The 27,288-nt window shown below is 51.0% G+C and overlaps 1 protein-coding gene across 4 annotated transcripts in view; it reads left to right on the top strand.

Moving 5' to 3' along the window:
- Window positions 1–21,842, top strand: part of Ctif (cap binding complex dependent translation initiation factor) — a 241,271-nt gene extending 219,429 nt beyond the window's left edge. For all 4 annotated transcript variants that reach the window (XM_050151596.1, XM_050151593.1, XM_050151595.1 and 1 more), the window contains 2 exons: window positions 17,411–17,464; window positions 19,081–21,842. In XM_050151596.1, the coding sequence (XP_050007553.1) occupies window positions 17,411–17,464; window positions 19,081–19,296 (270 nt within the window). In that variant the 3' untranslated portion in view covers window positions 19,297–21,842. The remainder of the gene's footprint in view (window positions 1–17,410; window positions 17,465–19,080) is intronic.
- Window positions 21,843–27,288: the final 5,446 nt, after the last annotated feature.

Here is a 27,288-nt window from a genome sequence, read left to right as displayed (position 1 = left end):
GTGACCCTTCCAGGGATGTTCACATTGGGGAAGGAGAGGTGAGAAAAGTGGATGCCCCTGAAAGCAAAGGGTGGCCCAGCTGTTTGAAAGGGGTAGGGAAGGGTCATTGGCCCTGCTACCCAGAAAACCCCACATGAATTAAATCTTGCCTAGCTGCCTGAATCCTGCCCTCTGGGCAGGGCAGGGGACTTCCACCTAAGGCCCCTACTCTAGAAGTGAAATTTCAGGTTTGCATATAGGCACCATTAGATCTTTTTTTTTTTTTTAAAGATTTACTTATTTATTATGTATACAACTTTCTGCCTCAATGTATACCCACACATGTATACCCACATGCCAGAGGTGGGCACCAGATCTCATTACAGATGGTTGTGAGCCACCATGTGGTTGCTGAGAATTGAACTCAGGACCTCTGGAAGAGCAGACAGTGCTCTTAACCACTGAGCCATCTCTCCAGCCCGGCACCATTAGATCTTGACTGCTTAATAAAAGCCTTCGAGCTCACATCCGGAACTGCCATGTGCAGAAGGCTAAGGGGCTTGCTCAGCGCAGAGCAGGGGCTCCCTTGGTTTAAAAAAGCTTCCCCTCCCATCTCCTTCCCACAGATCAGCCCACCAACAACATACAGAACAGCAGAACCATATAGTCAGTACATTCCTAGACTTTGAGGGCCAAGGGGCAAAATCAAGTCCAACTATACCCCCTGTGCCTTGAAGTCCCAACAATCCGCCGTCCGGGTGGCTTAGGAGCAGCTTGAACTTTGGCTGCTCTTCACGGCATCCTGGTTGACGGAGCTCGGAGTCATTGTCCATAATTTGTATGTGTCACAGCATTGTCTTTTGAAGGAGGGGGACTTTAGACTTCTTCCCTGCTATTTAAATATATATATAAACTGCTCTTCGCTCATGAAAAACAAGCCTTGGCCAGATCCTCTTGGCGACTGTAGCTCCCGCCCCTGATCCGGAGCTGTGGTTCTCAACTGGGAAATCCCCATTCAGGAGTTTTTACTGCACATTAATGTGAGATTCGCTATCATAGGGAGAATTTACAGGTTCCCAGGCATGCAGATGCTATAGCAAGAAGGACCACATCCTGGTACCGTGATCCAGAACAGCCTCCATCCCAGTTCTGTAGATGGCAAGACTAAGTAAGGCCCAGGTAACAGAACCGTCATGTGAACCCAGGCAGTGGCTCCTTCTTCCCAGGAACGCAGAGCTAGATGAGTTGTTTCGTTTTTGTTTTTGTTTTTTTTTTTTTTTAAATCCGTTTCTAGCTACCCTCAGAGATCTGCCCTGCCAGCTCACACTGCCCAGGGCTCTCTCTGAGACACAGGAAGTGGTGTATGTGTCCCCTGGAGTCCCAGTGTGGCCGGGCTCTGGTGAGTCATTTCCCACAAGTGGAACTGGGTACACTGAACTGTCTTCGTGAGAAACCCGGGCCAGCTGTGGGTATCTTCGGGGCAGAACCCTGAGGGAACCTGAAAGTGCCCTCTGGGAGGAGGGCACTAGAATGAACAATGAGATATCAAATCATTAGACTAACAGGATTTGAAGATCCGCACTGTTGGTGTTATCTGGGGCCTGTGGCAAGTTCCGTTTCATCTGTAAAGTAGGGGGGGAACCCTAGTACCTGCCTAGCTCTTGCAGGAATGAGAAATCCGACTCATCAAGCATCTGACACATAGTAGAGAAGACTATTGCATTTTTACTGGCCATCCTGGCTTATTTATCCCTTAACCATACAGTTGCCCAGAAGGCACATGACATAGGAGACCCTCGCTCTCTGTGCTGCTGACCCTATGGAGTCCCCCTCCATGCGCTTGAAGCATTTCCACTGGTGACCCTTGGTACTCTAGTGTGGCCCTCGTGGGAACCCACTGAATTTAGATCTAAACATCTAGGAACGTGTGTGTGTGTGTGTGTGTGTGTGTGTGTGTGTGTGTGTGTGTGCGCGCGCGCGTGCACATTATTCTGGGAGAGACAGCTAGTTTCCATCCATCTTCAGAGGGCTCCGTGTTGCCAAGAAGGTCAAACATGGAACTGAGTGCTGGAGCTTAGCGGTAGAACACCTGCTTCACGTGTGCAACACCTGCCTTCCATTCCTGGCATGAAAAAAAAAAAGAAAAAATCCATAGTGAGTTGAGAGGCACTGGCTTCCTGCCCTCGCCGCCATGTGTCCTTGGGCGCATTAGAGGTGTCTCATTCAGATCTGAATGTCTGTCGTCAGCCAGAAATACCTGGACTAAAACTCCCTCCTTGCCCCACCAATTCCCAGAACCTGATGATCCTCCAGAAAGAAAACACGTCAGCAGAGTAGCCGAGAACAGGTGCGGCTGGGAAAACCGCAGCCCCTAGCATCCCTGTGCTTGCCTCAGGTTCGGTATAGAGCTGGGGTTTCCAAAAGCAGGGCCGGGCTCCAGCCTCCTCAGCAAGCAGCTCCAGCCTCGGCAGGCCAGCGGCAGTGGCCTAAGAGAAGGGCCTCCTGACTGTAAGGGCAACTCTGGCTGCATTTCTTGACCTGGCATTCCCTTTTATGGAAATGCACCCAAACACTTAGAATTTGGGCACATTTTTGCATGTGTTGCGTTTAAATAAAAGTCTTCTCAAAGATGTCCAACTGAGAGGAGTCAAAAGATGTTATAAAATCACCCTTTTGCAGACTCTCTATGTAATTTCGCTACCAAGTTAGCACAGAGCTGAGGAAAGTCATTTATACATAAACGCAAATAATAGTGTAAGATTTTAAAAATAATCCTAAAGCCAGATTTAAGTGTCTCTCTTCCCATCCCAAGCTGCTATCTAAGTCTGCTTGCATAGCGTTGGTTGGCTTTAATTCTCTTACGAGCCCACAGACTGACCAGACTGCCTGACAGCTCCAGTGGACATGCCTGGGACCCGCCTTTTTTGGGGTAGTCTGCCCATCAGGGCAATGGCCCCAACTCCAGGGTAACCAGACCTCTTTGTCCCCTCCCAGGGTCCCCTCTCATGAGTCTGTCTTATCTCCTGTATCACACACACTCCCTCTATGGTGGTTCGTTCACAACAGTGAGTTTAAGGGGAGAAACCCACCCTTAATCCCACACCCGCCTCTCACCCTTTACTGCTCTTTTCTGTAGAGCCAGGTCTTTCAAAAGATCAACCTCCTTCTGTGCTGTCTCCCTGGGTGGCTTCTGCCCCACCAAGCCAACAGCATAGTCCCTGTGAAGTCCAACATATGTGTTAAACATCCATTATCTGAAAATCCATAGTACTCCAAATTCCTAAACTTTTTGTATACTCTATGAAACCACAGATGGAAAATTCCATACTATGAAACTTTATTTCATGCACCAGATTATTTTAAAGGCTATGTAGAATTATCTTCAGGCTGTACATCTGTATGGTGTATATGAAGCATAAATGAATCTCATGTTTAGACTTAGGTCCCATCCATCCCCAAGATAACTCAGGGATATGAAATATTCAAAAATTGGAAGAAGAAAAAAGGAGGGGGAGGAGGAGAAGAAGAAGAAAACAATTCAGGCATCCAAAGGAGAAGGAAAAGAAAGAAGAAAACAACAACTCAGGCATCCAAAATACATTTGATCCCAAGCATTTTGGATAAGGAATGCTTACTTGTATTTACCAATGCCACAGGACTGTTTTGGCTTCAGCTCAACTGTCCTAGCTCAAAAGCAGCTATAGATGATGCTCTTCAGGTTTTATTGCTGCCGTCGTTGTTGTGTTAAGACTCACTACATAGCCTAGGCTGAACTTGAACTAGCAACTCTCCTGCTTCCCCTTCCTTAGGACTGCAGACGTGTGGCACCGTGCCTGCCTGATGAGTAAAGTGTACATGAACGAGCATGACTGTCCCGGCACAATGTTTTTATGGGCACTGAAATTTGAGTTTCGTATAATTTTTACAGTCTAGCCAAATGCGTTCTCCTCAGCCATTTAAGAAAGTGAAAGCCGGGCTGGAGAGAGAGCTCTGCGGTTAAGAGCACTGGCTGATCTTTTAAAGGACCCACCTGTGTTCAATTCTCAGCACCCCCATGGCAGCTCGCAACTGTCTGTAAATCTAGTTCCAGGGGATCCGACACCCTCACAAAGACACACATGCAGGCAAGACACCAAGGTACATGAAAAATGAAAAAGAAAGAAGAACGCATTTTAAAAGATGCAAAAGCCGTTCTTAGTTCTGTAGACCAAATGCCCATATAAAAAGCAGAGCCCAGAAGGGCACGGTGTCCTGGGTATTGCTCCATGTGCAGCTACGGTTCTCAGCTATGAGTACTTGGCAAGGTCTAGATGTCTTTTGGGGTTGGCACTACTAAGGGTTTCTGATGGTATCTGGGGGATAGAAGTTGAGATGCTATAGCTCATTCCATTCTACACAACGGTGAGTCATATGACAAAAATGGCAGTCATCTATGGCTGAGCACCCCTGGTCTAAGTGACCCATAGGCTGAGGGCCTCTGGGACCCTGGAGGTTCCTTTACGCTGAAGACTTTCCTTTGCTTCTCCAGCCAGGACCATTCCTGTGCTCCACACTCCAGTGACCCAACCAGAATGTCTCTCCGGACTGCTTCAGTGGTGGTCCTTGTAACCCCTGCCCATGGGTCTTGCTCAGGCTAGGCAGGCATTCTCCCTGACTCCTCCCTCCTGCTCCTCAGATCAGTGTCACTTCCTGCCAGCATGGAGAGGAAAAGAAATAAAGTTGGTTGTTGTGTCTGCCCGAAGCTGCTCTCCTTCCTGATTATATCAGGAGCACGGGCATACCCATGGGCGCACGTTTAAACAGGCTTGTGTGTGTATAGCTCACCTCCTGAGAGCGAAGGGTACACAGTGCAATATGAGACTTGACCATGGCCAAAGGATGGGCAGTGGTTCAGGAGATACCGTTCCAGGAGCTATTCAGGATCAACAGCTCCTCCAGACTACCCAGATCTGTGCTGCCATACCTGTGCCCGTCTCCTTAATCCCTCCCCCTGGGGATTAGACCCCCTCTGACTTCTAATGCCCAATGGGCCCACCTCAGCACCCGTTTGCAGGGGCGGAACACCCACTTCTGACTGTCCAAGCCCAGAGCTGTCTGTGACTCTCACCCTGACCCATCCTGAGTCTGCCAGGTCCCTGAACCTTCCACCTGAGTTACTAAACCAGTTTCTAACCATGCCCTCCTCCCCCTCCCCCATTCTGTTTCCATCCCCTCTGACAATACTGTCGACCACTGATGTGAGGGAAGCCTCCCTGCCTAGAATAACTCTCTCTTCTTTCTTGCCTGAGCCTCCTCCACACAAGTGAGAAGAGCTCATGTCATCTCAGCATCACCCTGTGCCCCATGAAGTCCACGTAGTGATGAGCAATAGATAAGCTGCCCCTGGTGGAGCTGAGCTCGCTGCACACCAGCTATCATCCCAGCCGACTCATGTGGAGTATTTGTCTTCATCCCTGCAGCAGTCCACGGAGAAAGAGAGTATTACTGTCCCTACATTACAGATTAGAAGGCTGAAGCCCAGAGAAGAGAATACTACATTGTGCAGTCTAAGTGAGTGGCTGAGTTAGGATTAGAACCAGTAAGGATTAGGATCAGTCAGTCTTTCTTTATAGCCTGCATTCCAAGCTCTCATCTCCTTGGATGCTGGGGCTCGTTATGGGCTGTGGAGAGTGGATGGATGGATGGATGGATGGATGGATGGATGGATGGATGGATGGGCTGTGGGGAGTGGGTGGATGGGTGGATGGATGAGTGGGTGGGTAGATAGATGAGGTGTGAGGAGTGGATGGATGGATGGATGGATGGATGGGCGGGCGGGCTGTGGGGAGTGGGTGGATGGGTGGATGGATGAGTGGGTGGGTAGATAGATGAGGTGTGAGGAGTGGATGGATGGATGGATGGATGGATGGATGGATGGATGATGGATACCCTTCTAACTATGAAGAAGTTGAAGGCAGGACCTACCATACACTAAGCCTCTTGGTCACTGAGGTTCCCTTTGGAGTAGCTTTGCCTTAGCCCAAGCTTTCTTTCAGACCCAGTCTTCCAAGAGGACCAGGTAGGCACAAACCCAGCATGAACAGTGTAAAGAAATCTAGTTATGCAGATACCATAGGCTAAGATAAACCAAATTGTTACCTCCAGGAACATGCATGAATAGTGAGCCTCTGGCCAAGGACATTAGAGAAGGCATTTAGGAAGACTTCAAGAACAGGAAGAGGGAGGAGGAAGGAAGAGAAGTAGGAAGAGAGAGGGGGAGGGTCATGAGGTAGGTCTTGAGGAATCTGGGAAGTGAAGTCAGGATGGAAGGAGGTGTAGCAGAGGGAATGGCAGTCAGAAGCTGGAGGCAGGTGAGGACAGGACAGCTCCAGAGGCCTACCGATGAGCTTGGCTAGAAAGAGGCTGGAAGAGAAGAGGAGAGAAGGCAGGCCCTAATGGAAGTGGGCCAGGCAGCAGAAATGCCAAGCTAAGCACTTTGTCTTCTTGTGAGTCTCAGTTGATGGCAGAAAGAAGACACAGAAACAAAGAATATCGACTCGATGATCATTCACCAGAAAAGATCGTCCCAACTGTGATAGCCCTGCCCCATCATTAAATTTCTACTCTGCTAAGGGAAAGGCTCTAAAGCCAAACAAATTTCCAGGTGCCAATTAAATTCTCTTATCTCTAGGTCTCTGGGACTTGGCAGAATACTCGCTGAATCCCTTCTGAGGTCCCCAAGTGGCCCCAGGCCCTTTTCTCAGCCCAGGCCTGTCTGCCCTTCTGCTGGGTGCCTGCCACTCCGAGTGAGCACAATGCTAATTATGCCTTTAGCACGGCCCTGTTATCTCTCAACAGAGCTTACTTGTCCCAGGCCCACCTGTCCTGCCCCGTTGATGCTTAGTTACTGCCTTTACATACTGTTACCCACCAGGGAGCAGCTGGGCTCTTGTCGCCCACGGGACAGCTCTCAGTCCAGCTTCTGCAGTGTGGCTTCTGCCGCTGTACCTGCTCCTTCACAGGAAGACCACACCCCCTAACTGGGATGCAGGCAGCTATGGGCTTTTATGGTTTTTGGCTTTTGTTGTTGTTTTTTGAGCAGAGTTTCTCTGTGTAGCCCTGACTGCCTTGAAGCTTGCAGTGTAGACCAGGCTGGCCTCAAACTCACAGAGATCCGCCTGCCTCTGCCTCCCGAGTGTCCATCACCCCGTCTTTATGTTCATTCTTAAGAGCAGCAAGCACATGTTGCCATGTGGGAGAGAGTAGTTTAAACAAAGTGTTTTGGTTTGTTTGGTTTGGTTTTTCTTTCCAAATGGCGTGTTCCATGGCAGAAGAGTGGTCAGCATGTGACGACTTCTGTCCCTCAAGGTCCTTGTCGGTCACTTTCGCACCCCACTCCTGTAGCATCGGGTTGTGACCCCTGCCACCGGAAGAACAGATGGCAGTGTATTGATGTAGGCCTGTCACAGAGAATCTCTAAGAAGCTTCTTCCAGGTGGGTCCAGGGAATGGTGGATGGAACAGCCCACCAGATCACCTTTGACCTCTATCTATAAGTTAGGGCCCTGAGGCAGGTGGATGGCCCTCTTTGCCGCAGGCTCCTCAGGTTTAAGAGATGAGAAATCTCCACTCTCTTGAGGTCACCATCCCGCCATCTCTAGAGCTTAAATCTATCTGCCTGGCGTTGTGAAAGGGAACATCACGCTCCTCAAGGAGGCAATGCTGTCTCTGAGCCGCTGCGTGCAGACAAGAGGAATGCGGGAGGGAGGAGGGAACTGGAAGGAGTGTGACCTGGCTAGTGCCCTTGCAGCCTAGTGACTCCAGGGTGGCTAGATAGCAGCAGAGCCGCCCCTAGGAAGCTCACTCCTTAAGAGGAAGGACAGTTTCGCAAGTGAAGATGGACCTGGTGAGCTGCCCATCGGGCCCTGGCACGGCGCTGGGCCTGTTAGGAAATCAGGGAGACACTGTGTCTCCCGGGCAGGCGCCACTTCTCACTTGCCCCAGCCCTGCTTGCTTCAGGCGCTGGCTAAAGAGCCAGGCTGGTAGCTGGGCAGGTGGCTGGGTGCCCTCTGCCACCGGCCTGGTGCCCGGGAAGCTACAGCTACAACTTGGAAAGTGTCCCTCTTCTGGGTCCCAATGGTAAGGCCAGGGGGCTGTCAGGGGCCATGTCAGCAGGAGGGCAGTGTGACGGTTGGGGAAGGATTCCAGACTGTTTCCTCCAGCCAGAGGCTGAGCTCCAACACCCTCTTGTCCTTTCCTGTCAAGTGGGGACTCCTCTGTACACACACAAAAGAAAACCCCACCCAAGATGCCCCGCTCCCTCCCACCCCCACTTGAAGATAAAGGCTTGCCTCTTGGTCAGTCACTGCCTTGTTATCACCAAGTCGTGAAGGTATACGAAGCTAATATTTTAATATTGTATGTTTGATCCTGCAGAGGGGTGTGGGGCAGGAAAGAGGGTGTCATCTTGGGGTCTACTCTTGAACCCTCTGGGCCTGTCACTCAAATGAGATGTTTCTCAGAGGAGACACAGCCATGGGAATGAGTTCAGGGTCAGTAATGAGAAGAGTCTAAGGCCAATGAGGTGGGCTGGAGATGGCTGTAAGTGAGCCAGGGGCTGTAAATGAGGATCGGCACAGCACAGACCCTGCTCACTTGGGGGATGAAGCCTGTGAGGCAGGCGAGCTTGTCTGAGAATCTTTTCCGTTTCATAGGCTTTGAAAATACAGCAGCGTAGAACAGTGTGAGATCCCCAGAAAGCTATGATCCCCAGCTCAGCTCACAGAACCTTGACTGTGAGCACCTAAAGTCCGCCTAGCCCTTCAGCTTTCCCGTGCATCGTGTGCCACTCCAGTCTACGAGACTTCCAGACTTGCTGCTAGGGATGCTCCTTGGAGGCAGAGGACTAGCCTGCTTGACTCTTCGGCGCCTTATTCCAACCCAGCAGCCGCTCATTCTACAGGCCAGTTGCTATGGGAACTATAACCTTGAATTTCCTGGCTCTGGGGCTGTGAAAATCACAACCTGAACCTTCCGTGGATGTGGGTTTTTCAATTAATTTCCTGTTTGATTGTTTACTTTAGAAAGCGGAAAATGCCTTTGCAGCAGCTAGATCCCTTTACCCAGAGGCCGTCACACCCTCTGTGCAAGCCAGCAAGGTCAAGGCCAGGCCTTAGGTGGGTGGAGGTAGAGGGGGCAGGGGCCAGGGCAGGGAGGAGGCCCAGCTAGGGGCAAAGGGCAGCCTGGTCTCTTTTGGCCTTTTTCTTCGCGGGGTCCCAGAATGGTGCGACAGACCCAGGAGCTCCAGCTTTGGCCCTAGTTGGGGAGTCTGGCCACCCAACCAGAGCCCCAGACCAGGTCCCTAGCCAGCCTTAACCCTCCCTGACTCAGAGAACCATTCGGTGCTGAGTCAGACCCAAGCTGCAGTTACTCCATTCCTTCAGAGGGTAATGTGAGGGGTGACAGCCAGCGAAGGCCCCAAGTGCCTGGCTCCCTAGGCTAAGCCGCCCCATGGGCAGCTGAGAGAATGCCTGCTTTGTTGTCTCTGTTTGCTGCAGCGGAGAGCAGTGTGTTGGTGTTGCCAGTTACCATGACTGCATCCCAGTCTCTGTTCCTTGTGTGGGGACGGACGGAGAGGGGGGAGACGGGGAGGGAGTTGGGAGGTTGGGGGGTGGCAGGCAGGCTCAGGTGAGGCCCAGAATACAGGTATCCTCCTCTCCAGTGGTAGGCATCCCACAATAGAAAGTGACAACCCCGAGCCTTCCTTTCCATCCACAAGATCAGCCTCAGAGAGAGGCAGGAGCTCTGGCCCTCACTTGTTTAGTGAAGACTCTGAACCCAGGGCAGAAGTGGAATTACCTTGTCTTCGTGGGCCTGTGAAGTGCAGGGCCGTTTGGAGAAGGGAGGTGATGCTGCCACTGATTGCTTCCAGATGAGAGGGGAAAGCTGAGCGCATCCTAGCAAACCAGGTGTGCAGTCACCCACCTCTCCTGGCCTCTCCCTTTCAGCCCAATTCTGTGCCGCTCACTGCATAGCAGTAGCTAAGCCACTTGGACTTTGAAGCCGGACTAGACCTGGGTTCAAATCCCATTTTCCCACCTTCTGAGCTCTCCAGGGGAAGTTATCTTGCTTCTAGACTGTTTCTGCCTTTTTAGCATGAGAAATTATGTTGTGTCTAACTGGGCCGGGAGGATTTTAAAATGTCCACAAGAGTACCTAAAACAATCACCGAAAATGTCGAGTAGGTTACAAGTGAGGCACCCAGAGGTGACGGGCAACACTCAGAAGTTCACTCTGAAAGTGGGGAGTCTGAGAACTACCTCCAGTGTTTCCTGTTCACCCTGGGAGCAAGATGGGTGGATGCTGGGGTAGCTCCAAACGGAAAAGACAAGCAGTTTCTAGAAAAGGGACTGGGAAGGGCACCACAGGCAAAGCTGGGAGGCATTGGCTGCAAGTGCAGCCGACTTCCCTGGTTCCACACACGGCCCCCAAGGTCCTGAAAATTCACAGCTACTGGGATTCTGAACAGTGGCCCTCCTATCCAGGCCAGTGACTGGGGTTTGGTCCCCAAGAGGAGCCACTGGAGCTGTGGCCCCTGGCTATGGTATTCACAGAAGGATTTGGTGTCTGCTCAGAGCCCCGGATTACATTTCTGCTCCCCTGGGCCAGCCATGGAGCGAAGCACTACCCCCCCCCCCCAGTGTGACATTTAGTGTGGCCACTTTGTAGGGGAGGATTGCAAGCTCGGCAAGAAAGGAACTAATTATTCCCACTGGGCGCCTGGTCCACAGCTAGGGTGTCTGCTCGCCTCCATTAGAAGGCTGGCAGCCAGGCCTCAGGCACAGGCTTGGACTGAATGCCAGGGCAGAAGTACACACTTCCTTGACACCTGACCCTGGCCACCCTACCAAGACTTCTTGTTAGAGTAATAGACAAGTGATATTAGGGGAAATTTCCCTCTGGGCGGGGGAGAGGTGGTATCTGAAATGCAGGCAGCATAGATGGATAATGATAAGAAATGAACATGTAGCATGCTAACTCTATAGCTTTCCCCATGGGGCACACCACAAGAGCATCTACATAGGCGCCTACACAGCCCCTGCCTCATCTACATAGGCGCCTTCACAGCCCCTGCCTCCAGCTCTGAGAGAGCCCTTCTCTTGTGGGCGCAAGGCTGATCTTTGTACTTGATCTTCCTTTTGCTTAACTCTGTCTTATCTATTCCAATCTGAAACTTTTAAACAGGGCTTCAGATCCTCCTGTCTCCACACACATTCCTGTCAACCCAATGTCATTCTCTTTCTCTTGATCTCCTTCTCCTTCTCTTCCATAGACAGGCTCTAAAGGAAAACAAGAGAATCTGGAGAGAGAAGGAGAAAGAGGAAGATAGGGGAGGTCTCCAGTAAAAGATAGCAGATGTGTACTTTCTAGGTGTGCTTGGGACCTCCCTCCCACCCTCCAGGCCTGATCCCCAGCTTCTCCCTACCTCTATCACACAGTGATGTCGTCATGGCAAAGGTCGCCCTTTCTTTCCTAATCACTAGGTCCAGGGCACTGTGGTCATTGTCCATCTTACTTGACCCCTACAGGCATTTGACCTGTTGACCTGTACTTCCTGGAAATCTTGCCTTCCGTGATGCTGCTTCCTCTTGCTCCACTTAGCTCTCTGGCCACCCTCCTCTTCCTCCCCTACGGTTCCTCCTTTCTTCTCCTTTTAGCCATTGCTGATTCCAAGGTTAGAGCCCCACCTCCTTTCTCTTCTTATTCCGTGTTTTCTCCAGGTCCTTTCAGTGGGTACTGAGCCAGGTAACCACTATCCAGTCATCCTCCAAGACCATTGCTAAGGACCATGAACGCAGCATTCCTAACCCTGAGCTCATTATTATGCAGTTGATCAAGCTTCGACCCTACCACACTCGCTGTTAATCTATTCTCTCTTTTTGACAGGATCTTTCCTTTATGTCTGGCTCAATCCAAACCACCGCAATTATACATGACAGCCTCTCACTGGGCTTGTTGCCTCCAGGCCCGGCCCAAGCCTCCCAGGACTCTGAAGTTCTAGTTTATTCTCTACTCTGTGTAAGAAAGGATCTTTGTTAAATGAAAATATCATCTGCTAGTCCCCCATTTAAAATCTTTCAGGGGCTCTCCAGAACTTTGAGATTTAAGAGATAGAGGGAGAGAGAGAGAGAGAGAGAGAGAGAGAGAGAGAGAGAGAGAGAGAACTGGGTAGCATGGCAGCCAGAGCCTGTTAGTATGCAGCCCTGGCCTTGTTTGTCATGCTACATCCCCTACCCCCAGTCCTGTGTATGTTAGTGTCTTGGCACACTGTTGGGACACTAGTCAGTGCATTAGTGAACGCTGCTTGCTCATAGTCTTAGCTTGTGTATATTCTTCTTTGCAAAATGCCTAGACTATTCTCCACTACCACCATTCACCCCATGATTCAACCCCATGTGCCTGGCAAAAGTCTCTCAGAAGTCTTATTGTCACTATGTTGTGTTAGCATACAGTGGATGTTCCTTAAATGTTGATGTAAGTGGATACATGCCCATATGGATGGATGGTTGGGTGGATGGATGCATGCATGTATGGATGGGAGGATTGATGGGTGGGAGGATGGATGGATGGATGGATGGATGGATGGATGGATGAATGGATGGATGGATAGATGGATGGATGGGAAGATTGATGAGTGGGTGGATGAAGGGGTGGGTGGGTCAATGTGTGGGCGAATGAATAGGTAAGGATGAGCAGATAAAGTAGATGAATGGGTAAACAAATGGATGAAAGGATAGAGTATATTGATGAATAAACAGATGTCACCAGCGCAATCAAAGAACAGGTAAAAATCAATTCAATTTTGTGAAAGCCCAGCTTGGCTCTTGTCACCAGTCAGCAGAATTGAGAATTATGAGTTCCAGCTTTCCAACTAAAAATTACCCGGTCTCAGAGAAATGAAATCCATTCTCTATGGGAGAGGATGCTGACCCAGGACTCTGAGCTCTGTGTACCTCTGCTCAGGCTCACTGGCTGGCTGGCTGGCTGGCTTATGCAAGCCATTTAACTACTGAGGCCTGGTTTCTCTGTCTATTAAGTAGAGATAATAATGCTCATGGCCTTTGCTTGTCTCCACAAGAGTGTCACGAGGGTACGAAGTGTGTTAGGATCTGTAGTGAAGATATATGTTTATAAAGATATAAATGTAATCATAATAATAACACCTTGCGTTTAAACCAGGCTCTGCAGTTTTCAAAGCTCTTGCCTGTATATTATCTCAGTTGACTCTCAAAACAGTGAGACAGATAGTATCCCCATTCTCAGGTGAGGAAACTGAGGCACAGCGTGATTAAGTGGCATGCCCTGGGTCACCCTTGGTGAGTGGCATATCCCCGTCTGCTGCACGTTTTTGATGATAGCTTTTCTTGGATGGATTATCTGTCTCCCTCAACAGAGAGAGCCAGACGTAATTGACCCTCTTCTCGATGACTCAAGGTTATTACCACGAGTATCAGTTCCTGTGTTGTCTTTTAGACTCAGCTGTGACGCAGGTTCAAAGCCAGCAGAGGCATAGGATAGGTAGGCTCTGCCAACTAAAAGGTACCCGTATAGTGCAGGCAGCTGAGTGAAGTCCCCAGTTCAACATCCCATCATTCATGTGTTGGGACTGTGTCTTCTTTTCTTTTCTCCCTCTCTCTTTCCAATGTCAGTGTTTGCCCATCTCTGAAGTGTCCGCCACCTCTAACCCTTTGATCTCCTTTTTAGTCTTCCTGTCCTTCAACTTCTTCCACGCTTTGATTTTGTCCTTACAAGCCTTAGTCCTTCCATATACACAGCCAGCCAGTCAGGGTGTCCTGCTGGACTCCGGTCTCCAGCAAAGTAGCCAGTGTACTCTATAAACTTATTTATCCGGCGTCCTCCTTGCTTCCCCCAGCCCACCCAGAACCAACACTACTGAGAATAGGTCAGGGCCAGCATTAGCTGTAGCATTTGAGGCAGCTGGGTCTGTTCTCCCAGACTGCAGGATACGCCTGTGGAGAGCAGGGGTGGTCAGGAAGGGCTGGTCAGCGTGCCTCAGGTTGACACCCTATCTAGTGAGACGCAAAGCTGTGGTCTCCTTGCTCACCCCTACCATCCCATCAAGACAGCCCTACACTTCCTTCTGTCAGCGCCTTCTTTCTCTCCCTGCTGGGTGGCATCCCAAAAGCCAGCCTGGTTCCATCCTGGGCACGCCTTGGGCAACATGCCCATGCCCCATGGCCCTTCCCCGGGGACTTGGGGATGCTCTTTCTCTAGTTGCTGTCAGGCCTCCCACAGCCTGGCTGGAGCACCTCAGCTTCTTCTCCCTGAGGGAGGATGTGATGGGTGTGCCCACAACAAGGCTCCGGCAGAGACAATAGCACAGGAATGCATTCGCTTCCTAACAAACACTGTGTGGGCTCGTACAATTGCCTTGGATTCTCGTCCAAGAAACACATTTCACGGTGCAAGGGTGCGGGTGGCTTGCCTGCCCCAACCCGCCCACATCCCTCTTTATGCCAAAGACTTGAATGAGGATAGCCTCTTTCCCACCCAGACCTTCACCCTAAGACTGGCCCACGCTGGTCCTCCATTGGTGCAGCCATTCTTTTTAAGAGTGAGAAGGACAATGTATTCTCCCAGGGGGCCCTGCTCTGCGCTGTCCTTTTTCTTTTTCTTTTTTTTTTTTATAGCCAGTTTTTTGTTGTAGTCAAATATACATAACATAATATTTACTATTTTCAGTATACTTTTGCAGAATTAAACCCATTCACATTGCCCTGTAATCATCCCTACCAGCCACACAGTCTTTTTATTTCCCCAATTGAAAACCTGTCCCCATCGAATAACTCCCCATCCCACGTCCCAATTCCTGTTAACTACCTGCTTTCTGCCGCTATGAATTTGTCTGTTCTCAGGACTTCATAGAAGCAGAACCAAGCTGTATTTGCTCTTCTGTGCCAGGCTCCTTGCATTGAGCAGTATCTTGAAGGTTGGTTGAAGTGATGGCACCTGTCACAGCTTCTTTCAGAGCTGAATAATACTCCCTTGTCGCGATGGATCATTTGTTTCCCCTTTTCCCCCAGTGATGGACACTTGGGTCTCTCTGCCTTTGACTGCTATCAGTTATATAGTCATGAAGACGTATACAAGCATTATGTCTATTCCGGTGACGGCTCCTTTTTTGAAACGAATCTTTGAGTTCAAGCAACCATCTCCTGAAAAATCCCAAGTAGAACACACATAAATGAGAAAAGTGCTTGGCCCCTCACATCCAAACAGGATTCTCTGACCCGAAACCTAGCTGTCCTTCTGGGAACCTAGACTTGAAGAAAATGGGACATAGATCAGGAAATCTGGGCCAAGGTGGAAGAAGGGGAAAGTTCCATAGTTGGAAGGATGTCTATGAGGCCTATAAAGTCCGTGGTGACTGCACCTCCTTCATCACTGAGGATGATAGGGGGCCACTGATGGGTGGGTCTGGGCAACCTGGATGGATATACACAAAGGGGTTCCAGAAAGGGAGCCCTCATTGGTTGAGGCGGTGAGCCTCTTGTTACCACAAAAAAAGCAATGGGGACTTCCTGACTAGCCACAGAGCAAGGCACCCTCAGAGGTCAAAGAAGGAGGTTGAAGGAGCTTTCTCTCCAGTCATCGCCAAAGGGTCTAGGCATCCATGTCCAACAGGTAGCATCAGGGAGCCAGTCTGCATCGAAGGGGTGAGCAGGTGTCTTCTTCCTTATTTTTTGAGACAAGTTCTTTAAGTGAACCTGGAGCTCACAAATTAGGATAGACCAATAGGCTATTAAACCCCAACTTCTGTCTCTGCCTCCCCAGGGCTGAGATTACAAGTGTGCCCCATCAAACTTGGCATTTTGACCCAGGTTCTGGGGATCCAACAAGGCAAACACTTTACCAACTGCGCCATCTCCCCAGCCTCTCCTTCTTGTATTTTCTGTGCACAGCCAAAGTGAAAACGGGAGGATGAAAGACACAGCCCTCTTTAACGTCCTTGAGAAAGCCCAGCAGGCCTGAGCAACGGGCCCGTCACACAATGTGGTTTTTGGCTTAGCACAGACTTTCCCAATCACCAAGTAAGAGATAAGATCAGAAGAAAGGACCCTTCCACAGCTCTGCTTGGGGAGGAACACAGGCCCTGGCAGGGTAGAAGCGGTACTGTGTTCTGTAGGGAGCCCGGGACACAGTACAGTCACAAGGATGAGAGGGAAAGAGTAGAGGGATAACGGAGGGAAGACGGACAGGCCGTGGAGCCTCATCCTGTCATAGAAGGCCAAAGGCAGGCAAGCAGGCTCTGGGCAGTAGATGAGGAGGAGCTGTTGGCTCAGGGGTCAAAGCACTCTACTGAGAGGGCCCGAAGCTGCCTGAGGCTTTCCGTGCAGCATTGCTGGAAGTGGGAAAGGCCACTTTCCAGGGATAGAGATGGCACATAGTAGCCATTGCTTCTCAGGCCCTGGCTCTTTGAGGAATTTCCTACAACATTACCTCACTTGGCACTTGTTCTTCGAGACAGGGTTTTGCTGTAGCTTTGAAGCCTGCCCTGGAACTAGCTCTTGTAGACCAGGCTGGCCTCGAACTCACAGAGATCCGCCTGCCTCTGCCTCCCGAATGCTGCGGTGCCACCACTGCCCTGCTAACCAGGAAGACTCTTGTGGGGAGATACTGCAGACCCAAAGAAGCTGACCTCAGGATGAAACATGACCCAGGCACATGCCTGCATTGTGGGAAACCTGCCTCGAGTAGCTTCCACAACCACCTTCATTTGATACACAATGAGCCAACCTTTCACCTTGACTCCAGACCCCAGTTTTTCCTCCTCCCTACACAATGGCCAACACCCCCCAACAGTCTCCGGTTCCCTCCCCTAGAAACCACATCTTTTGCCCTCCTTGTAATTTCAGTAGCATTTTATTTATTTACTGTGATTTCTACAGCACCTCCAATCCCTAAGTGTAGGCATTTGAAACAGGGATATCAGGAATTCCAGGTCATTCTCGGTTATACAGCAAGTTCAGTGCCAGCTTGGGCTACATGAGCTTCTATCAAAAAAAATTTTTTTAATGGTAAATTTTATGTCACATGAGTTGTGTCTCAGTTTCTAAAGAGAGACATTGAGTGGACAGGTTGGATAGGTAGAAGAAAACGTGGTGGGATGTGGTCCAGCAGGCCTGGCCACGGCCTTGGTTGGAAAGCTCTCACCGTGAGTGAGTCACAGCGGCTTTGACTTGCACTGTTGCACCAGTGGAGAAGAAACTGATGACTGCACTCTCGCCTGTAGCCAGGCCCTGGCTCCTGACCCAGTAGAGAGATCAACAGCATCAAAGCTGGGTCAGGAGCAAGCAGGACGGTGACCCACCCGCCGGGCTGGCAGCTGATGCCCAGCCTCACTGTCGTCTTCTCTGTCCTCTTTTCTGCAGCTCTTACAGTCTCAGGATGTGAAGGAAGATGCTGTCCTCTGCTGCTCCATGGAGGTGAGCTGTGGGCCGAACCCCAGGTGGAGCAACCCCTGGTCCAGGGATGTCTGCGGAACCAGTCAATACAGGCTAGCACTGTCCACTTCCTGTCCCAAGACCTTCTGCTATTTGGATCAGGCATGCCACACTAATGACTTAAGAGGTTTCAGGTGACCTGCTGCCCCCAAAGATGCCCCTTCACTTCCATGGCATGCCATTAGAAGGGGCCAAATGCTTGATTGAATCTCCTCCATTGGTGTAGCCTCTTGGAAGGCTTCCGATCTCAAGATGCAGCCACTGAACACCGAAACTTCTGGAAACTTTCTTCCAAGGCTGGCTAGGTTCTGGGGCAGATCCTTGCCTTCTACAAATAGCCCAGAGTCACCCAGGGCAGCACACATAGAAGGGCATCCTAGCACAGGGACCCTGCCTGTCCATGCCAGTGAGCATTTTATATGTTTAGGTGGCTCTGGCCAGGTTGCAAAGGCCACACCCCCAGAGCTTTGTGCCAAGAGCCTGCACAACAACTTTGGTTGGACGGGATGGTCATCAAGTTTACGTGTCGGGCTCCAGCTGGGCGCCTGCATGGTGCTTGGGGGAGATTAGAGGGACAAGGTCCATTCCTTCAGATGGCTTCAAGGCTGCCACATGCACAGTGGCTGGGGAATGTATGGGAAGAGTGTACATACAGAGTGGTCAGGATGGGTCAGAGAGCTCAGGAAAGGGGGAGCCTAGAAAAGCAGGTAGGACAAGGCCAGGGTGCAGTGGCAATGAGGGTTCAGATCGTGTGGAAAGGGATCCGCATGAGTTGTTAGCCAAAGAAGAGAGCTTCTCCTAGCCAGATTGGTTTTTTGTTTTTGTTTTTTGTTTGTTTGTTTTTGTTTTTTAGTTTTTGGTTTTGGTTTTTCGAGACAGGGTTTCTCTGTAGTTTGGAGCCTGTCCTGGAACTAGCTCTTCTAGACCAGGCTGGCCTCGAACTCACAGAGATTCGCCTGCCTCTGCCTCCCGCCCAAGTGCTGGGATTAAAGGCGTGCGCTACCACCGCCCAGCCTTTTTTTGTTTTGTTTTGTTTGTCGTTCCCATCCCCTCCAAGATTGATGGATCTCCCAAGATCACCTGACTGACCTACTTCAGTTCACGTCTCTCCTGGCTATTATTACAAACGGGGGGGGGGGGGGGGGGGGGGTCAGTTCTGGAGCTAGAGGTAGGTTTGGAGTTAGAAAGCAGACCCCACGGCCCCTCCTGTTCCACACAGACAGGCATAGGTACCAATCACTAATCTGTTTCCAGAGAAATACCTGGTAAATAGAAATGATCACGGCGATACCTGATAGCCCGAGGGAGCAGACCCTGGGGTCAAATAAGAGTCTAAGTGTAGTCAGGGAAAGCTTCTTGCAGGAGGGAAGGTTCTGGGGTAGCAGACCCAAGAGGTGAGTTCCTAGTGAGTTGATGTCAGGCCTGGGCAGCAGGTAAGATCCTGGCTCTGACTATTCCTGCCTGGATCTGCATGTCCCTAGGACAGCTCCAATCTTTCTGATCCTTGCCTCCAGCCTACCTAGCCAAGGATTGGGGGTGGGGGGGCGGTGCATATTATGGGGTCCGAGTCCCATCCTGACTACACTTTTTACCCACAGCTACAAAGCACAGGCCGGCTGCTGGAGGAGCAGCTGCCTGAGATGATGACAGAGCTCCTAGCCAGCGCTCGCGATAAGATGCTATGCCCCTCAGAGTCCATGCTCACCCGGTCCCTGCTCCTGGAGGTCATCGAGCTCCATGCCAACAGCTGGAACCCTCTGACGCCCCCCATCACGCAGTACTACAACAGGACCATCCAGAAACTGACAGCCTGACAGAGAAAGGGGCCTGGCGGGCAGCCCGTGGGCAGCTGGGGCCCTGGTCCACAGGGCCAGATGGACAGGCGAAAGGACAGGGGTAGCCCTGGTGGGAAAAACAAATGAGCAGGGAGGCCGGCAGCAGCAGTGGCCAGTCTGGAACCAGTCACGGAGGGGACGGGATACCTCAGAAGAGCTCCCCCGTGTCGCTCCCCAGCCTGAGCATGTGGCAGCTCGCACCAAGGGAAGCATGTTTCTTTGTCCTGGTGGTCACCCGCGCCCTTGCTCTCCTGGGCTCTAGTCCTCCCCGCCCCCGCCCCCGCCCCCTGCCTTCCAGCCCATCCCCCATAGAGCTTTATGGGCGGAATCTCTGCCACTCCTCACTGTCTCCAGCTGCCTCTCAGCCTCCCACACCTCTGGCCACGGGCTGGGTCAGCCAGGACTGCTGAGGGCTGAAAAAGTGGGTCGAGACGGCTCTCATTGTTCCCACGTGCCGCCCGCCGCAGTCGCCAACTGGCAGCCGGCAACGTGTAGCAGATGTCTGGGAGGACAAAGGCAGGCACGGTCCCCACCAGCCGCCCACAATTGACAGCCTTTGTCAGCCCCAGAGGAGCTGGGGAAAGGGCCCCCCACCCCTTCTAACCTTCGTGTTTCACCCTCCTAACTTCAGTTCCTCCTACTTTCAGCCTCCAGCCCCAGGGCCTGCTGCTCCCTCTGGGCAGAGGAGGGAGTTGGGACACCCAGCTCAGCTTGCTCCCTTTTATTTTGTTTTTCCACTAGATGCTTTGAAGTCTCTCTTCTCAATGAGAATGCCCTCAATGTGATCCCACAGTCGTCGCCTCGAAGACCCCCCTGATTAGTGGGAGATCAAACCTTGCCCCCTCTGTAAAGAATCTAGCCACAAACAGCTTGCCAGTAGCCAGCTAGTAATTGGAAACTTCCGCCCCATTGGGGGTCCCCACTGGAACCCTGTCCACTGCTAGCTTCCAAAGGGCTGATACTGTCCCCTGGACTGCCTTAGGACCTGCCCTGGCCCGTTACTATGGCAAACGGGGCCAGAAACGATGCTGGCGAATTAAAACCAAATGCAAGTCTTGTTCCAAGCAACTGCTGGAGGAAGAGCCGCTGCTGGCTTCTTGGGTCTGGGAGCCTCATCCGTGGGTTGTGTCCTTGCCCTCACCTCATCCCTGGAAAGGCCTCCCAGACTGATGGGGAGAGGAAAGCCTTGGAGTCGTGACTGGGGGACAGTTGGTAGGTGACCAGGCAGGCAGCCAGGTGGAGTTCTTCAGGCTAGCAACAAAGCTAGGGGTTCTCGAAAGGTTTTGGTCCCAGGGAGTAACCCTTCTTCTGTACCGGCTAGAGAGGAGGATGTGGTTCAGCCCAAGAGGCTGGTCTCTGTGTGGTGACTGGTGGCTGCTCCGCCTCATCTCTGGGAAGCAGGAACCCACACTTTGATGCTTCCCCAGAATATGGCTTCCCAGTGTGTTGCTTTTACTGGGATTGGTCATCCTCTAGGCCATGTTGGAGGCGCTTGAGCAGTGATTCTCAACCTGTGGGTCGAGACCCCTTTGGGGGTCAAGCAACCCTTTCATAGGGGTCGCATATCAGATATTTATATTACAATTCATAACAGTAGCAAATTACAGTTATGAAGTAGCAGTGAAATAATTTTACAGTTGGGGGTTCACCCCAACATGAGGAATTGAATTAAAGGGTTGCAGCATTAGGAAGGCTGAGACCCACTGCTCTTGGGGCTTCCTAGTTCAAATCAGGCTGGCTAGAGTAAGGAAGGTTTCTCTTAATTGTTTCAAGTCTAGAAGATGAGAAGGGGATGTTGGGGTGAGGGAGTCCCCAATCTCCCTGGCTCTCCCCAACTGAAATCTGGTAAAGATGGGGCCTCAAAAGGACCTGCTGGGAAGAAGGCATAGAGGTCAATGGCCACCCCAGCTTTGATCTCTTTCCTCTCCCCCTTCCCATCTTTCTTTTCTCTACTTCTGGCTGCCTTGTCTCCCATTCCAGCCCTTAGGCTGAGCCTGGAGCCCAGGGACACTTCCAAGCCCCACAGGTGGTGTTGAGGGAAATGCAGGGCAGATGCGTGCAGAGAAGGCCCCAGGGAAACCTTGCTCTTGTAGAATGGGGCGGCCCAGGTCCACAGGCACCTGCTCTCTGCAGTTTCGGGGAGCCACAGGTGTCCTTGCGTGGGCCAGCTTCCCAGGCGTCTCTAAGGCTGGCATGTGTGAGCGTGAATGCTTGCACACACACAAGTGTATATAAGCATCTGCTGAGCGTGAAGCAGGGCCATGAGAAAGAAAGAGGCTGATGGTGGAGGTTGAAGTCACGGGAGTAGGGGAGGTCTCCTAGGCTCCATATGGGGGCTCCCAAACACTGTGTAGAGGCGGAGACTGTAGCTTTGTGGGTACCGTGGACCTAATGCAGCTCCTTCTTAGCGGCCTATTGGGGGGGGGGGTCTTTCCTCAAGAGCAGCCCCTTCTAGGGCCCTGAGGACCAGTATGAAGATGCAAGATATAAATATGTATACATATATAAATATATTTTTAATTACATGTTGTGTCCTGGTGGCTCCAGACTTACCGTCTGCCTAGTTGCTCGAGAGCTCTTCCTGGTCGGTCCATCCCAATATGACACTTCCAGCTGTTTGTTTGCTTGTTTGTTTGTTTGTTTGTTTGTTTGAAATGCAGATCCCTGCTACTTTTTCAGACATGGGAAAAAAAACCTTTATTTTATTTTATTTTTTAAAGAAGCAACAGTAAAGCCTAAAATCTCCAAGTCTGAGTAGCTTTCTGTAGGAGACTACTCAGGCAGGAAGTGGGGGAAAATTGCAGGCACCCACGGACCCCTGACCTCTCCCCAGGCCAGAGCGCTCTCTGCCGCCAGAGGAACAGCGTATCAGAGCCCAGCTCTGAATGAATGGACAGGAGGCAGAGCTAGAGGTATCTGGCTACCGCCTCTCTCGGGCTTGTGCTGTTCATCTGGCTATGGCGATCGTATATTGAGCCTTTTAAGACTCCCCCGCCTGTCAGGACGAGTTTGGTCCTTGTTTTCCTCTCAAGTGGCCTGCTTGTCACGGTCCTTCTCATGAACTGGCCATATTGCCTAAGCTCTGGGGCCACAGCTCCTGCAGGACTCCCAGCCTCCCTTGGACAGGGCCAGGAGCCTCACCATCAACCACGGGGAATGTGTGCCCCCTAAAACCGTCTTCATCCATGCATTCTTCCTTATCCAGTCTGTAAGCCTTTATGGTCTGGGAATCCTCTCGTCCGTCTGTGTAAATGTAAATGTTGACCTGATTGGTATTTATTCTAATTTTTATTGTATTTTATTTCATTTTGTCTGAAGGGTTAGGGGGTGGGAAGCATACCACTGGTTGCACCCAGGGCAGCTGCAGGGATGAAGCCCACACAGCCCAGGAGCCAAGAGAAGCAGCTCCTTTGGGGCCCTCTGGGTAGCCACATTGCAGGCTGTTATCTGGCGTCAGAAGCCAGCCAGTGTTCCTTGTCCCAGACACTCAGGCCTGCCCATGGTGTGATGTCCCTCAGCTGCCTGGCACTGTGTTGGGAAACCTGCCTGGGTCTTGGAGGAGGTGGGTGGGAGAGAACAGAACTCTCTCCTCTGCTCAGGACACTTGCGCCAGAAGATCTGGCACCTCACCTGAGCCAGCTGGGAACCTGACAACAGGACCCTACCTCCCCGGAGCAGGGTCTAGAGCTTCCTGCCAAAGCTATGGGCCAATCCTGCTCGCGCCATTCCTCCCCGTCACCCGTATGTCCTGCTTCCCAGCTGAACCCAAACTACAAATGGGTTTAAAAAAAAAAAAATAAATGATACCAAAACCCAAAAATGTCCCAAGTCTGTCTTCTCTGTAACGAGCTCAGCGGTGGTAATCTTTTCCCCCAAGCCTTTTATGCCTCGGCCGGTCCAGACAGGAATCTCAGAAGAGCCCAGACTGTGAGCTGGTAAGAAGTCCTCACTGCCTGGCCGCCATCCAGGGCAGGAGCAGGCTCTAGGATCCGAAGAGGTTGGGAAAGGGCTCGTGCAAGATAATCCTGGCAGAAGAACGGGACTTGTGTATCTAGAAGCTAGGCTCTGAGGCCAAGCCAGCGTGGTGGAATTTCCTGAAGAAAATGGCTTTTGTGATGGCTTTGGTTTGCTGCAGATTTGACCAGCCTCTCGACTACCCCATCCCAGGAAATGTCCCCATAGCATCTAGCAGTGACTTTTTGTAAGAAGCCTAAGATTCAACTGGGCCGTGGCGGCAGATGCCTTTAATCCCAGCACTCAGGAGGCAGAGGCAGACAGATCTCTGTGAGTTCAAGGCCAGCCTGATCTGCAGAGTGAGTTCCAGGACAGTCAGGGTTACACAGAGAAGCCCTATCTTCAATAAAAGGGTGGGGGAGGGGCAGAAGTCTCTCAGGTGGTCAGATAAGCTTTTTATTCAAGTCATTAGTGAGCCCTGTGAGGTATTTCCTATAATACCGTGGAGAAGCATGGGAGCACTGCCTCTGTAACAACTCCTTGTGTAGCATCCTCTCTTCATCCTTCCTTAGGCAGGCCCAGCCCAGAGCTGTCTGGGTACCTGGAGAGGACATGTTGAGACTGGCCATGGCTCACAACACTGCCTGAGGATGACCAGACAGACAGGGCTGGGGTGAAGGAAATGATGATCTGAATGCCTGTGAAAGGGGAGGAGGAGCAGAGGTGAGAGGTCGAAAGGAAAAGTGTTTGAAGAGGACTCCCAACCCGAGGCTTCACCCAGACTGTTCCGGGTGACAGGCCTGCTTAGAAGCACGTAGGTTACCAAGTCCCACGCAGCCTACCATACCTAAATGTTCCTACCCTGCATTTCACTCCTGTCTCTGCTGACGTGTGTCCTCTGTCCTGCAAAGAGCAGGTCACGATTGTCCTAGCTCTACAGAAAGGCAAAAGAAGGAAACTTCATTTTGAATGAATCTTTTAGAACACTCACACCACAAGACTTAGGAAGGCCTTTGGGTACTAAGGCAAAGAATGCAGACAGAAGGGGAACCATGGACAGGGAAACCGGGCCACGCTCTCAGGTGGGCCAGTGAAGCAAGCAGTAAGCAGACAAGTGGTTTTGACTTGCTTAGTTTTTTGTTTAGGATTTTTTTTATTTGTGTGTGTGTGTGTGTGTGAGAGAGAGAGAGAGAGAGAGAGAGAGAGAGAGAGAGAGAGAGAGAGAGAGAGAGAGAGAGAGAGAGTTTTGCCGGCATGGTATGTGCATCACGTGTGCTCCTGGTGCCTGCAGAGGTCAGAAGAAGGCATCAGCTCTCCTGGAACTGGAGTTATGAGTGCAGCTACTAGTGACAAGGGCTCTTAGCTGCTAAGCATCTCTGCAGCTCCTTGTTTTTGTTGGTTTTTGTTGTCTGCTTGTGTCTGGGGTTGTGTGTCTGTGTTTGTGAGTATATCTATGTGATGTACATGTGTGTGTCTGTGTGTACTTGTGTGTATCTGTGAGTGTACATGCATGTGTGTCTATGTATATGAATATGTGTACATGTGTGTATGTGTATGTGTGTGTCTGTGTCTGGTGTGTATGAGTATGTGTGTATGTCTCTATGCCTGTGTGTGTGTGTGTACTTGCTTGCTTGCTTCAGTGCATGTGTGGAAGTCAAAAGACAACTTTGTGGTGTCTGTCCTTCCTTTTCATCTTTACGGTTCTGGGACTTGAACTCAGGTTACCAGAGTTACACTGGAAGCACCTCTCCCCACTGAGCCATCTTGCCAGCCCTTTTTGAATTTTTTTTTTTTCCCTTTTTGAATTTTTTTGTGGGGCTGGATATGGAACCCAAAGCCTCATGAAGCTTTAGCACTGAGCTGGACTCCATCCCAGTTAAGCGGTCTGACTCCTGTTTTACAGATGAGCCAGGGCAACTGGTGCAAGCGCCAGGTCCAGCCTGAGAGCCAAGTGCCCCTTACCATAGCCCAGAAGGCCGGCTGTCGTTCTGACACACCCCCTTGTCCCCTTAGAGGCCAGTCACTCAGACAAAGGCAGCTAGCTGCCTGCTGAGACTGGGCCAGAGCTGGCTCCCCACACGTCCCTCTAGGCTGATGGAGACCAGGGCCATCTGGGCTTTCTGCGTAGGTGTGGGAGGAGCTTTCGAAGCCTGGGTCCATCGTATATGCACAGTGTGCCCTGCTGGGTCCTGGTTTCCAAAGGCCAGTGGGTCTCGGGTGGGCAGGAGAGGAGAGAGTCCTTGTGGGGTGGATGCTTCAAGGGTGAGGTCAGTACCCAATTGCTAGAAATGGTTTCAAATTATGTTCTGAAACAGGACACACCCACACAGTTAACTTCCAGAATCCTGACAGTAGAGAACCTTTTTTCTGGCTAAGAGTGTCCAGTAAGACCCAGAAGTTCAAAAGAATATATACCCTGACTCAGGGTTGTCTATGACATTTATAGGCCCTAAGCACATTTCCTTTCATAGGCCTGCCCACTCTCTTTCTGGGAAGTGTGTGTGTGTGTGTCTAAACTGGATTTTATGGCTATGTTAGTATAAAGATAAATATACCAGTATTTATTAAAATATTTATACCAGTATTTATTAAAATATTTTCTTTAACCTAAAAATTAAATTTTCATTCTAATTTTAAAAGAAACCATTTTGTGGGCACCATGAGGGAGCCTCTCTTCATCCATCTGAGTTGCTATAACAGAGCACCATAGAACTGGGCGGCTTATGGCAATAGGAGTTTAGTTCCTGCAGTGCAAAGGCAGGCGGTATGAGGCAGTATGAGGCAGAAGTGCTAGCATGGCAGCTCACATGAGGACTCTTCTGGCTGTATACTACCAACTTCCCAGTGCATTCACAGAGACAGAAACAAAAGCTTTTGTAAGGACACTAACTCCATTCTTCAAGGGTCTACTCTTGGGACATAATTGCCCCCCTTCCCCTGCCACCAAAGATACCCATCCAATGCTACCATACCAAAGGGTTAGAATTCCAACATAATTAGGGCTAGACCTTCAGGTCATAGCAAGCTACTATGGTGCCTGAAGGTATACCAGCCCTGTGTAGGTAAACTCCCTGAGCTAGGAGCCACGCCTTTCCTGGATGCCCATTGGTTTTAGGAGGACTTGGAGCAGGGAAAGAGTTAAGAGAGCAGCTCACAGTAGCCACATAAGGAAGCCAGTGTTCCCACACGTGGGTCTCCGTTCCCATCAATCTCTCCATTTACTGAGCACTCCTGTATCCTAGGCATGGTCCTGAGCACTCACAGTCTTAGGTGACTCGTAGGAACATCCAGACTATGGGTATGATTAGCTCTGGAGGACAGACGACTACAGCCAGGTTCCCACAGCCCCCCCCCCCCCGCCATGCATAGAGGGTTCTATGTGTGATGAACTCAGCCACCGAAATTCCTGCTTCAGTGACCCATTTACCTGTCCCCAGGACTTTCCAATTACTTTCATCTCCCAGGCTGCAGAGGGTCCCAGACCACAGCCATTCACCCACAAGCCTGGCCCAATTGCTGGGTGCAAAGACAATGGTATACCTGTGATAAAGAAGCAGTACATCACTCAGGGCCTCAGGTAACACCACCAGGCTTGCCCAGCCTAGGGAGAAAAGACAGTCCCTCCCTACCAGGTGACAAGCCAGGGGGAATCCCAACACCCGTCAGGGCTGCATGAGAAAAACCAGCTAGAAAGCTGAGCACAGACTTCTACTATTGCACTTATTAACCCAAGTAAGTGCTGCTGAGGCCATTGGCAGCTGAGTTTTAAAGGGGCACAGAACCCTGTAGTCCTGTCCTCCCCAAACGGCTTGCTCCAGAAGGGCCAGCAGTGGCCAGTTCCACAGCAGACATTCGACACCTGCACAGTTTAACTCAGGCCACAGAAGCCTCAGTCCAGTGAATCGCCAATGTGATTTGGAGGCACTTTGGGGAATGTCTAATTCAGTCTTCCTGCCTCGGCCTCCTGAGTGCTGGGGTTAGAGGTGTGCGCCACCATGTCTGGCTTCAGCGTTTCCT

Source organism: Alexandromys fortis, unplaced genomic scaffold, assembly GCF_014885135.2.
Source record: "Alexandromys fortis isolate MF-2015 unplaced genomic scaffold, M_Fortis_MF-2015_v1.1 scaffold_71, whole genome shotgun sequence".
NCBI lineage: Eukaryota > Metazoa > Chordata > Mammalia > Rodentia > Cricetidae > Alexandromys > Alexandromys fortis.
This window is presented reverse-complemented; position numbering and strand designations above follow the sequence as displayed.